The sequence below is a fragment of the Callorhinus ursinus genome, unplaced genomic scaffold, assembly GCF_003265705.2.
Source record: "Callorhinus ursinus isolate GAN/ISIS: 27379988/994484 unplaced genomic scaffold, GSC_fseal_2.0 scaffold35, whole genome shotgun sequence".
Lineage (NCBI taxonomy): Eukaryota > Metazoa > Chordata > Mammalia > Carnivora > Otariidae > Callorhinus > Callorhinus ursinus.
Window position 1 is genome coordinate 7,073,101 of NW_027397097.1, and position 13,198 is coordinate 7,086,298.

General features: G+C 39.5%; 1 protein-coding gene across 1 annotated transcript in view; it reads right to left on the minus strand.

Annotated features, from left to right (window-relative positions):
- INTS4 (integrator complex subunit 4) overlaps positions 1–13,198 on the minus strand; it is a 116,573-nt gene that overhangs the window by 20,565 nt on the left and 82,810 nt on the right. Inside the window, exons 13-16 of the mRNA XM_025894321.2 lie at positions 11,758–11,873; positions 8,839–8,972; positions 7,598–7,755; positions 1,116–1,209 (exon numbers count right to left, since the gene is read on the minus strand). Of these exons, the coding sequence (XP_025750106.1) occupies positions 1,116–1,209; positions 7,598–7,755; positions 8,839–8,972; positions 11,758–11,873 (502 nt within the window). The remainder of the gene's footprint in view (positions 1–1,115; positions 1,210–7,597; positions 7,756–8,838; positions 8,973–11,757; positions 11,874–13,198) is intronic.

Below are 13,198 nucleotides of genomic sequence, written 5' to 3' on the forward strand. Positions count from 1 at the left end.
AGGAAGGAAGGAAGGAAGGAAGGAAGGAAGGAAGGAAGGAAGGAAGGAAGGAAGGAAGGAAGAAAAGAAAGAAATTCAGAAAGACCAACACTGACATGGCACGCACTATGTATCAGACACTAGGCAAAGGGCTCTCACATACCTTGCTTGTTACCAACCCTTACCTACGTAGAATTATTATCAGCCCTGTTTCACAGAAGCTTGGAAAGGCCAAACAACTCTGCAAAGGGGCACGGAGGAGCTTTGTGGGATAATGAAAATGTTCTATACCTTGACTATGGTGTTGGTTACACAGGTGTATACATTTGAAAAAAATCTATCTAGCCAACAAGAGCTGTTTAAATCCCAACCCATTTCAGTGTACACACCCACTTCCACGTATATACACATATCTGCAAAGCCCTAAGCTTACACATCTTACAGTGAGAAATAATTTCTAATGACTCCATTTATTCTGACTTTGGTCAAATATCATAATTACTAACAACACCTGGAATTAAAGCCAGGATAAAGACTTATCAAATGAGAAGGGATCTCCAAAACCTAAGCCTAAATTTAGAGCAGAACTCTGCTGCAAAAGCTGAAAGCTACTGAACTAATTTAACACGTTTTCAACTCAGCAAACTAAAACAGCTTCTTGGCTACCAATTTTGTGTGTGTATATATACAACCTGACTACCTAATACAAAATGTCAGCAAGGTGGCCATTTTAAGAGCAGTGAAATCAACCTTTGCCTTGTAAGACGTGGGCAAAGTGAAATTGGCATTTTAAGAAAATAATATAAAAGTTGCATATGCTAATCAAATTATTAAAAAAAATGAAAAATCCTTAGGATTCTAATGAAAATGATTATCCAATCTTCTCTAATTATACAAGGATAAAAGAATTCTCCCAAATTAAAAAAATTTAAATTCCCACATGAGTTAACAATTCTTTAATTAGAGACTAATATAATTACACTGCAGAGTACATAATTTCTTCACTGCTAAGCAGCTGTATAAGACTACATTTTTCCACTTCTGGCCTCAAGAACTGCTGAGTCCATTAAAGTGTTTTCATATGCACTTTATGCACATAATAATCACAATCACAAACATAACGGATCCAAACCAACCTTGATGAGAAGAAGTTGACACCGAAGATAGGTAGCAGAGAAGTCAGCGACTCCTGCTAGTTCAGACTGAAGTTCTCCAAGTCTTTGCAGATCCCTGCAGTAAAGAAAACCCCAAGGCCAACAATGGACAGGGATAGTAACAGCCATATAAAGATCATGTCAAAAGCATTTTACCATTTTAGGGGCACCTGCGTGGCTCAGGTCATGATCCCAGGGTCTTGGGATCAAGCCCCGTGTCCCTCTCCCTGCTTGTGCTATCTCAAATAAATAAATAAAATCTTTTTAAAAAAGCATTTTACCATTTTATAACTAGTAAATTGGTCATAAATTTTTAAATGACAGCACCCAATGCTGGAGTGGTTATAATGAAACTGGTTCACTCATGCTTCGATAGCAGTTAAGCTGATAAAATTAAGTAAAACTGTACTGTTTTAAAAGTCATACATATGGTCAAATATTTTGATAAGTAGCTTTATGCTGAGAAGGAATTCTAAAAGAAATATCCAACAAAAATGAAATGCTTTATGCTCCACAATATTCCTCAATTATAGTGGAATATTCTACAGATGTTAAAATATGAAACAGTAATAAGGTATATGACCTTAACTACAGAAAAACTATATGTAGGAGAAAAATACAGCAAAGTGGTTTTCTGGATAGAGGTATGAGGGTGCTTTTTAGTGCCTTCTCCCAACTGTGCTTTATTTTCCAAGTGTTTTAACATAACAGATGAGTATCTTTTGTATCATCAGGAAAAATTTTTTTTAAGATACTGTAGTAGGCTTTGTTGGCTTCCTACCCAGTTAGCCATTCTTTATGTCTTCCTCACTAACTGAACCCTGATTTTGTTCAAGGGAAGGTATCCTCAAACCCATTCCCAGGTAGAGTCTGACTGAACTAAGCCAATTAGTATATGTCATCTCCTTGGTTATGTGACCTAATAAGTTGGCCTTCTCAGGCCTAATTCAAGGACTTGTATTCCATGCTTGGAGCAGGTCTGATAGTGGTCTGTCTCCATCTCTGTCACGCCCTAGACTGAACAAGAGCACTTACGGTCCTGATTGCCACGGGCAGCCGTACTATAACTCTAAAAGAAAAAAGCCTTGGGATAAAGCAAATGCTGAGGAAAAGAAAAATCCAAAGAGACAGAGAATTGGGTCTTTAATCATATAAATGAACTACTTGACCATACCATACTTAGAACTGCCTCAGATTTCTATTCATATGAGAAAATAAAAAGCCACTGTAAGCTAGTCTGAGATGAGGCTTCCCAGATACCTGAAGCCAAAAGCATCCTAGCTGGATAGTGGTACAGACAAAGTGATTGCAAAAACATAAAACCCAGCTGCCTGGAGGCAAGAAAATAGAAAGTGACACACACAAATCAAACAGTTGTGTGGGGGTTGGAATTACTGATTTAAAATTTTTAATTTTTTGAATAGATAATATATACCTAGGAATAGAATTAAACCAATAAGGTAACAGAATTCAAAAGATACTACAGGATATGCAACTAAATTAGTTCACTTTCCTATCCCAGGGTGCCACGAACCAGTACACCCTTCCCAGAGGCAACCACCATTACCAGTTTCTTGTCTTTCTTTCTTTTGGGGATACACGACACATCTACAAAAAAAACTCCGTTGTTTTTCTTTCTTCTTTTTTGGGGAGAGGTAGGTGTGTGTGTGTGTGTGTGTGTGTGTGTGTGTGTGTGTCCCCTACTAATCCATCTCAGAAAGCATTCATGGAAAGCTATCTTGTTTTTTAATGGCAACATCAAATTTTCATATGGAAATGATAGCTGTGGAAAATCTGATGATTTGGGAAGGGAAGCAGAGCTGCAGGGTTGGCATAACATAAAAAGCTTCAAAATAGCGTAACATAAAGTTTTCACAATAGTTTTGTATACAAAACTGTCCATTTGACTAAGCGCCTCCTTCTAATCTCACGCTCTGTGTCCTCAATGCCTTCATGAAATTTTACTCAGTAGGCTTTCCGTGTTATGAATTGTAAACATAAAGAACTAATTTAATCCAAAAAAAAAATTTCTAATAGCTAACGCTGCGTCCTACAGACCTTAGTGTCAGGAAGGAGAGGAAGGGACACAAAATGAATTATTCCCAAAGTGACTGAAGAAATTGGGGCCTGCAGCTTATGTATCATCTCTTGCGAGTTCTGGTGTCTTGAAAGGTTCCTGGAGAGCCTACTCATGTGTTGGAATCCAGCACAATGAAAGGCAAGACCATGTCCTAGTGAACCACACCTGTGAAACACTGCACAGGTAGCCAGCTGGTCTCTCTCTTTCACATCTCTGATGTCTCCCTTGCAAAGATAGCCCGAATCACTCTATTTCTGAACCGTTTCCTCTCTAGGAAGATTTTGCCTTCTGTTTCAATGACAGACAACACTGACCAGCTGACTATACATTAGCTGGCAGCCACCAGGTAGTAATCTATCCTACAGCCCCTGCACTGAAGCAACTGTTCTCAACTGCACAGAACAAGATGTAAGCCAACCAGCCATGGGAAATCTGAACTACTGTATGAGGAAAAAAAGAAACTTGCTAGTCCTGGACAAAATGCTGTTATCCTACTGTTTCCTCTCTGTACCTCTTTATGCCCACAATCCTCAGGAAGCCTAAGTTTAAACATCCCTCCAGAAACCATGAACTCTTAAATGAGAAAGGTACAAAGATCACCTTCTGTGTGCACTATGCTAGGTGTGCTAGGTGTTTCCTTACTTGAGCCCATTTAATCCTGACAATGTGAATTGCAATTAATTCTATTTCACTGAGAATGAAAGGGCAGATCAGAGTTTAAGTGGTTTGCCCAACGTCACAGGATTAATAAGTGGCAAAAACAGGCCTTGAACTCAGGTCTGGCTGAACTCCAAAAGTTTTTAAAAAAAACCAAAAGACTATCATATTATATTTCATTTATTTATTTGGTATTAAACTCTTTTCATTTATTTATGAACTACAGCAAATACAAATGACACGAAAACCGATTTAAAACCAGATGCATATTAAGCCACATTTCTACAAATGCGATTTGGGGGGGGCAAAAGTGCCCCTCCCAGGAACACACACTTCAGCAATCCTTCGTCCACATGATGGCAATAAGCATTTATAAAGTTTGGAGAGGTTTACTTACAAAATATTGAGAGCATGTGTACCGTGTCAAATGAGCCACAATTTAAATTTTATTACTTTTAATTTTTTTCACAATTTAAATTTAAAACAAAAATTTCATAAATGACTATTATCTACATAACTGCTATTCTCAAAATACTTTCCACATGTCATGATAATGATCTTCACCATAGTCCTATGACCAGCTTCACAGTACCCTCAAATTACAGATGAGGGAGTTGAGGCCCAAGATCATGTACCTAGGAAATGATAAAAACTAAGGCTTGAACCAATTCCTCTGGATTTTAAATCTCATTATACTAGACGCTTTGTGTCATACAAACTGTAAACCAGAAACAGAGCAGTGTGACCAGACGGAAGGGCTAGTTAAACCTACGTTCTAGTCCAGGACCTTGCTATTTTTTGTCCTCGACAGTCTTCTCCCTTCTTCACTTGATGAACTTCTATTCATTCTTCTGGTAACTGCTTAGCCATCTAAGGAGGGGCTAAGGTGCCCCCTTTCTGTTTTCCTAGAGAACCCTGAACTTCCCATACTGCAGCATGAAAAGCACAATATTACATTTCTTGTTTACTTATTAGCTACTTCCCCAACCAGCTTGTATGATCCCTTGCAGCAAAGACTATTTTGTTTACTACCGTGCCCCTTCTGCTTAGCATATGATGGATTTTCAAAAACCATATAACAAATGAATGACCCCCAGCTCCCTGACTCATTTTAAAAATGGGGTACTTTTCATAAAATTGTTTCCAAATTCAACTCATAAAGCACTTAGAAGAGTGGGTACGTATAAGCACTTTGAACACAGCAGCTCTTATTATGATCAAGGACAGCAGAGCCTTACAAACATCAAATCTACATGCATCTGGAGGTGTGATATGGCCAGAAGAAAATGTCATCTATAAAAAATCTTAAAAGTCTTCATTCCTGGTTAAGCCATCACAGCGACAGTTCTCAACAAATATTTAATGAGCTCCTATATGGTACCCAAGGTACAATGGTGAAGACAAAGAGTTATGTCAAATTCTAGAAACAAACAAATCATCTCCTGGAGCCCTAACCGAAGCACACTTTCCTATAGGTGAGATTCCATTAGATTAAATAACTGCTAGGATTACAACAAAGGGGATGGCTTGCGTAGGACGGTGAAGTCTGTTTTAAACTAGTACCAACAAGTAAGTGATCAGAGTCCTAATCAGAGAAACTTCTGAATGAAATTCTAATATTTCACTTTTCCACATGTAGAACCCCAGGGGTCTCCTGATCTAACAGGAATCCCCTTCACTGCAACATGTCACAAAGCCTCAAATTTAGAGTCAAACAAAACCAGATTCAAAGCCTGATTTTGCTACTTTTTTAGCAAATTGCTTCACCTCCCCAAACTGTCATTTCTTCTCTGTGAAATGGTAACAACTTCTAACTGCAATAATGTTTGTAAAACAGAGTAGGTCATCAATAACTACTCCACCATCTGCTTTCCTTTCTGGCTTTCACCACCCTGGCCACCCTCGTCAGAATGCACTCAAGTTAGAAACAGTACCCAGGACTGACCACAGCACTAGAACCAGTGGTCTCACCAGCCTGAAGCCCAGCAGGACTATCCCCAGAACATGCAGGCAAGGCAGACCAACAGGTGTTTACTGAGCACCCACTAAGAGCCAGCACTGTGGCTAAACCAAACTGGCTTGCTTTTGTGCATTTTGTACTTGCTTTAGTGCCAACAGGATAACAAATGTCAAGAACAAAACCTAAATGTTTATTTAGGTGGGGATGAGTCAGAAAGTGGAGCTTATTTTCCTGGGCTTGGGGCCAACAACTTCAGACACTGGCCTCTAAAACTAATTGCTTTGTTAAGGTAGCGGAAGAAAAAAATGTGATTGAAGCATCACTTCAGGGTCAGCACACTTCTTCTGTAAAGGGTCAGATAGTAAATATTTTAGGCTTTGTAGCCATACAGTGTCCATGGAGCTACTCAACTCTGCCACAAACCTTATTCACAAAAGCAGACAGATACTGCTTTTGTTAAAGGCAAATAGATTTCAATTCATTTCCTATCATTCAGGACATCCTAATAAGGTCTGGAAGAGTCCGCTGGTTGTTCCCCAATATCCCCCCCTTCTTCCTATCAGAGCCACCAAGTATTAACTAAGCACTGGTCACCCAGAATAAAGACTGCATTCCTACCTCCTAGCAGCTAGATATGGCCATCTGACTTAAGTCCTAGTCAATGGGATGCAAGGAAAATTAGAACATGCAACTTTGGGGAAGTGTCTTTAAAAGGGGGTGAGTCCCCAATGTCCATAGCAGCAATGTCCACAATAGCCAAACTGTGGAAAGAGCCGAGATGCCCTTCAACAGACGAATGGATAAAGAAGATGTGGTTCATATATACAATGGAATATTACTCAGCCATCAGAAAGGATGAATACCCAACTTTTACATCAACATGGATGGGACTGGAGGAGATTATGCTAAGTGAAATAAGTCCAGCAGAGAAAGTCAATTATCATATGGTTTCACTTATTTGTGGAACATAAGGAACAGCATGGAGGACATTAGGAGAAGGAAGGAAAAATGAAGGGGGGGAATCGGAAGGAGAGATGAACCATGCGAGACTATGGACTCTGAGAAACAAACTGAGGGTTCTAGAGGGGAGGGGGTTGGGGGGATGGGTTAGCCCGGTGATGGGTATTAAAGAGGGCACGTACTGCATGGAGCACTGGGTGTTGTATGAAAACAATGAATCGTGGATCACTACATCGAGAACTGGTGATGTATGGTGACTAACATAACATAATAAAATAAAATTAATAAAAATAAAAGGGGGTGAGGGTAGAAATGATGCCCTTCCCCTGCTCTTGCTTTTTCCTGCGGTCTGGAAAACAGAGGGGATAGTTAGAGTTTGGATATTTAGGCAGAAACCACTTGATGCAGAAGATGGAGAAAGAATGGGCATAGGGCCTTGATAAACATCTTAGCTCTGCCCTCCCTGCAAGAAAGAATTAACCTTTCCTCCCAGATAAGCCACTGTTCCTTTACATTTTCTATCACCCATCCTAATTATACACAAGGAAAGAAAAATTAAAAATAGCTTTTTTTGTAACTCTTCAGTTTTCCACTCATCATCAAAGCAGTCATGAACACAAAGAGCTTTTTTTTGTAATATGCTCAAACTCCAATCTAATGCAAATATAAACAGGTCATAAAACTGTGTGAGTGCAGGCCAACAGACTCAGAAAAACTAGCCTGTAGCCAACACTACAAATCAAAACAGCTCAGCTGAGCATAACAAGTGTCCATAACTCTGTCAAAGCAAACGGACGGTCACCTTACCTGATGGTGAGCTCCAGCAGCTCCTGGGTTCCCTGAGGGTCCAGGTGCTGAAGACTGTACACTCTTTCAAGGCTCTGCTGCAGGAACTGATGGGAAGGGTCCTCATGAGGCATGATACTGGGGGAAACAGCCGATGACACTAGTTTTCTCCCTGGTAACTAAGCAAACATAGTAGGGTTACAGCACCGTCAACTTCTGTGGCTCGGCTTCTGGTAACACGAAGAAACCAGGAAAAAAAAAATGTGAGTCAAACACACAGGAAAGGGAAACACAGGTGAAGTGATTCCATAAATAACCTTCCTCTTGCTCCCCAGCTTCAGTGGGAGAAAGAGAAAGAGAGAGAGAGAGAGAGAGAGAGAGAGAGAGAGAGAGAGTGAGTCGATACGGTCTACACAACATAACCCCAAGCTGCAAGGAGAAAAAGAAAAGAGAATGGAATAATATTCTATTCTATTCTAACTTCAGTTAGCTAACCACAGAAATGGGACTAAAAATCAATCTGTTGTCACATTTATTTTAAACTTTATTTGATCTTTCACTTCATAGGGAAATGATGGCTTATTCCCAAATTTACATAGCATGCTATAAAAACATTTTATAGGATGATAATTATAATTCTTGTTCTTATTGCTAAAAGTGGTTACCTTTCAAGAAAGGGATGGACGAGAGCAAAGAGGATTGCACTTTTAATTTTGTAGCTTAGACAGTTTAGATTTTCTAACCATGTACATATATTATGTTAAATAAAGTCACTGAGAGTCACCTAAACAGGGATGAGTTAACGCAAATGAAGAGCTTAGAAAAGTGCCTGCACACAGTTAGCTTTCAGTGTTTGCCATTATTCTCGCAGTTCATTAAAAAGTTCTTTCTGTATCGCTAAGGTTTTTAAAAGTAACAAAGTTTTTACTATTAAAAAATGAACTTGTTGAGAATTTTGGCTTTATGTAATTGTTAAAATGTTGCACAATCTAATCCTTGGTCTAGAACATATTGTTCCAGATTCCTTTTTCTTGCCTAACATAACATAATCAATAACTCAGGGACATTTAGAATATGAATCTTCTTAAAAAGTAATGGATACAGAAGCAAAAGTACAAAACAGTGGGAGAGAGCCCAAGAGAGAAAGAGAATGAATGAATGTGTTTTCAGAGAAAATATAGTGTGCTTTCTGCTATTTAACAACCACAAAGAACCCAAAATCAAAACACCAAAAATAATGACAAAAATTGTTTTCAACATACCCTTAAGGCAGGAACAAGATGAGAAAGACTGTCTCGGAGGTAGGCATAGTGCCTGAAGGTATGATCTGAGAACAGTGCTGGCATTGTTGGACAGGTTTTTGCAGCATTAAAAATAAGAACCAAAACTGCAATGTCTGAGGGATGAGTGGGTTAAGTAAACCTGGAGGTTTAAAAGGTTGAGCTTGGCCAGAATCTGATGCCAATTCCCACCCTCAAAAGTCTTATTAAATGACAATCTTCTAACAAATAAATGCAAATTCAAACAAAGAGATACATTACCCCACTCACTGAAGGTTTTTTTAAAATAATGCCCAATCATGCAGAGAACAGTAACACACAGAAACTTCCGGTACATGGCTGACTAAAGTACATTCGGGCACAGGATCTTTGGACAATTTGGCACTAGACAGTAAAAGTCTTTTGAATGGTGAGTAATTCTACATCTCAGATTTTACTCTAAGTAAGTAATCATAGAGTACAGAATCATTTATAATAGCAAATAATCAAAAACAACCTAAATGTCTCAAACCAGGAGACTGACCATACACCTTTTGTTTCATCTACTTGATGGAGTATTATGCAATCATTAAAACTGCTACGTAGGAAGACTTTATAATACTGTATTACAAGCATCGTGTCTTAAGTGAAAACGCAGGCTCTAACATATACAGAGGGTACAATAGCAGCAATCTATTATCACGTATTTGACGATGAGATCAACGATGTTAAAAAAAAAACAAAACAGCAAAATCCCGACTCCAGGCCTTAAAAAAGGACATACACTGAAATACTAGTGGTCCATTATTCTGACTAGTAGGACTTTGGACATTAAGTACAAAGTTTCTTCTTTCAATTTTTTGGACTTTCTATGTATATTAATTCTATAACAGAGGGAAAATCAGAAATTAAAAGATAAACATAGTTTCCAATCTTCTGTATGGATCCCTAAAGAAGAGACTGCTAGTTGCCTACCCAATATCCATTCTTCCTTTTTTCCTTGCTAACAGAATACTGATTTGACTACAAATATCCTCTAACTTTCTGCTGAGAACCTGGGCCTGATGATCAGAGCTCCGGCAGCAATGCTGGACAAGTGAAAATGGCAGGAACAGGAAGACAGGAGCTTGGATCACCAAGAATAATGTAGAGCTGCTATACCAGCAGCAGACTGTGTACCTCCAGATTTCTTTTACCTTGGAGAAAAGTAAAAAATCTTAATTTGTTTAAGATACGTTTGGGGGCAATCTCTTTTACTTACAGCCAAAAATATTTCCCAAATAACATCACCTTCCAACTGCCCAGAAATGTATCTTAATATAACAGGCTTCCAAAAGTGTTTAATGTTTTTTTTAAGATTTTATTTATTTATTTGTCAGAGAGAGAGAGAGAGAGAGAGAGAGCACAAGCAGGGAGAGTGGCAGGCAGAGGGAGAGGGAGAAGCAGGCTCCCCGCTGAGCAGGCAGCCCGATGTGGGGCTCGATCCCAGGACCCTGGGATCATGACCTGAACCGGAGGCAGTCACTTGACCAACTGAGCCACCCAGGTGCCCAGTGTTTAATGTTTTTTTAATGTAAAAAGGGCCCTCAGATTTCTGAGCACTTCAATACATCGTGTGAGGTTTGTAATAACATCTAGCCCCTAAGCCCCTCTCTGATGAACTGAATTTCAAGCAGCTATAAGTACTGAACCTTTAGAGGTAAGGTCTGGGATATACCTTTCTCAAAGGTAAACATGAAGTTAGACATTGATTAGTGCATCAATTAAACAAACTGTTAAAAATTTCTCCAAACACAGTGTGGAAATAAACAGAATGAAGCGAGAATACAATGGTCATCCTATGACAGCCAGTTATTTGGCTGATCTCTGCATCTCAATAAATATCCCTTAAACCTCACCTTCCATTACTGGAAAACAATCCAATTGCAAGGCATGCTGCCTGTGGCTACCACAAACTCACTGAACTTGTATCAGAGGCAAAGTAATCCTACAGCCAAGCTCAACCCATCCCCTCTTCAGGCTGCAGATTAAGAAAGGTCTTAAGTTGGGGCCCCTTGGTGGCTCAGTCAGTTAAGCGTCCACCTCTTGGTTTTGGCTCAGGTCATGATCTCAGGGTCGTGAGATCGAGCCCCACGTCAGGTTCCAGGCTCAGCCCAGAGTTCGTTTGAGATTCTTTCCCTCTACCCCTCCCCCTGCTTGCTCCCATGCATGTGGTCTCTCTCTCTCTCAAATAAATAAATCTTTAAAAAAAGAAAGAGAGAGAGAGGAAGGAAGGAAGGTAGGTTGGTCGTTCATAGGCTTTGAAATCAAGGATGGGGGCGCCTGGGTGGCTCAGTCATTAAGCGTCTGCCTTCGGCTCAGGTCATGATCCCGGGGTCCTGGGACTGAGCCCTGCATTGGGCTCCCTGATCAGCGGGGAGACTGCTTGTGCTCTCCCTCTCTCTGACAAATAAATAAATAAAATCTTACAAAAAAAAAACAGAAACAAAAACAAAAACAACAACAAAAAAACAACGATGTCTGGCTTTGAATCCCACACGTACTGCTTGGAGAGTTACTTAGCCTCTCTAAGCCTCAGTCTCCTCATCTGTAAACTAGGAATAATACCTCTTTCCAGGGGTGTTTGGAAGATAGTGGTAAATGTATAAAGCATGAAACAGTGTGGAATATAATAAGTGCTCAAGAAAGGGCAAAAAAAAAACTACTACTAAAAACGTTAGTATTAAATAGCAAATGTGAATTACTGTGAAAACAAGAATGAGAGTTAAGAATAATAACTATTAGGCTCCCTCAGGATATACCCTTAAGTAAAAGAAATGAAAAAAATTAAACTCAGGACCTCCCCTTCCAAGCTACACTGCAGAAAAAGATGCCAAAACACCCCACCAAATCAGTCCAGTCTGTCCTAAGCACAGAGGATACAAGCTGGATCATCCATGTCTGGTTCAGCTGTGTCAAAAAACGGATGGGTGCTCAGGAGCTCTGGCACCAAGGGAAGCACCAGGGTTGGATGCCGACTTCCCAGAAACTTCAAGCATCTGAAACAAACAAAACGAGAGCCCACCTTAGTAACTTAATAAACGCTTTAAAAAGTACTGGGGATTGGAATCAGAAAACCTGATTCAGAAATGCAAATTCCCAACCACCCATTTTTGCTACCTCTATGACCTCAAGTAAGTCATTCAACTATTCTGGAACTCAGTTCATCTAAAAAAATTGCTATTATGAAAATTAAAGAGCTGGTATGGCATAAGTTACTGCTGGTTATTTAACCAACAGCCATTTTCTCCAACTTCCTTGCCAAAAGAACCCTGATTTTACTCAGGTATTGGGTAGGTGCTCAAAGAAGGTAGGCTCAGCCCAAGGGTTCAACCACAATTGGTCTAAACCCATTATGGCAATCCCACTCCCATTTTCCCATTTCTCCCAAAGCGACTCCTTTGCAGGTAGTACAGTGACCCATTTCTGGTCAAAGGAGCAAAAAAGAAAGTTTGGTGGGGAGCTACTCAGGAATGTTCTCCTGGCGAAAAAGAGAAATGTGTGAGAGGGAATGCTCTTTCCTTCCTGCCTTAAGATACTGTCCTATGAGGCAGCCATCCTGCAACTATGAGAAAAAAAGCTAAGGGAATTGCAAAGAAACCACAGTGCTAACCCTGTTAAGCTGTTGAATGACCAATCCTAAAACCGACTTTCTGACTTGTTATGCCAAAAAATTAGACCTTACTGTTTAAACCACTTCTAATCAGATTTTCTATTACTTGTAGGCAAAAGCATTATAACTGATATCCTGGGTGAAGTTCTGAAATCAGAAGTGACCTGACCTGAAACATGAAAATCAGTAACTGTGTAGCCTTGGGCGGATATGCTTCTCACCTACAGAATGGGATTAAAAATCATTATCTCATACAGTTGCTATAAGGATTAAATGAGATAATGAATAAAAAGTACTCAGCAAAGAGTCTGTCACATAGTTAAGAACTCAATTAGGTATTATTAAGTAGCTATTATGACGACAAAAAAAAAAACCCTTTATAAGCTATAAAGAACTATACATGCACTGGTAACTATGATTTTTATTATCTTTTGTTAAGTTCTGGTTTAGAAGGTGTGCTGAATTGGAAAGAAATATAAATCCTTATTTCTATTCTTCCGGAATTTATAATCCAGCTGGGGCAAAAATGACGAACACTACAAGTTAATGAACTGTCAAATGAATGATACTCTGCTTTCCACCTGTCAAAGGTAGAGGAGATGACCATGATCAGAGGTTTCAAAAAGGAGATGGGACTTCCCCAGGGACTGGAGAACAAACAGACTGGAAAGAGAGCAAAAACAAGCACCATGAACAAACTGATGGCTATAC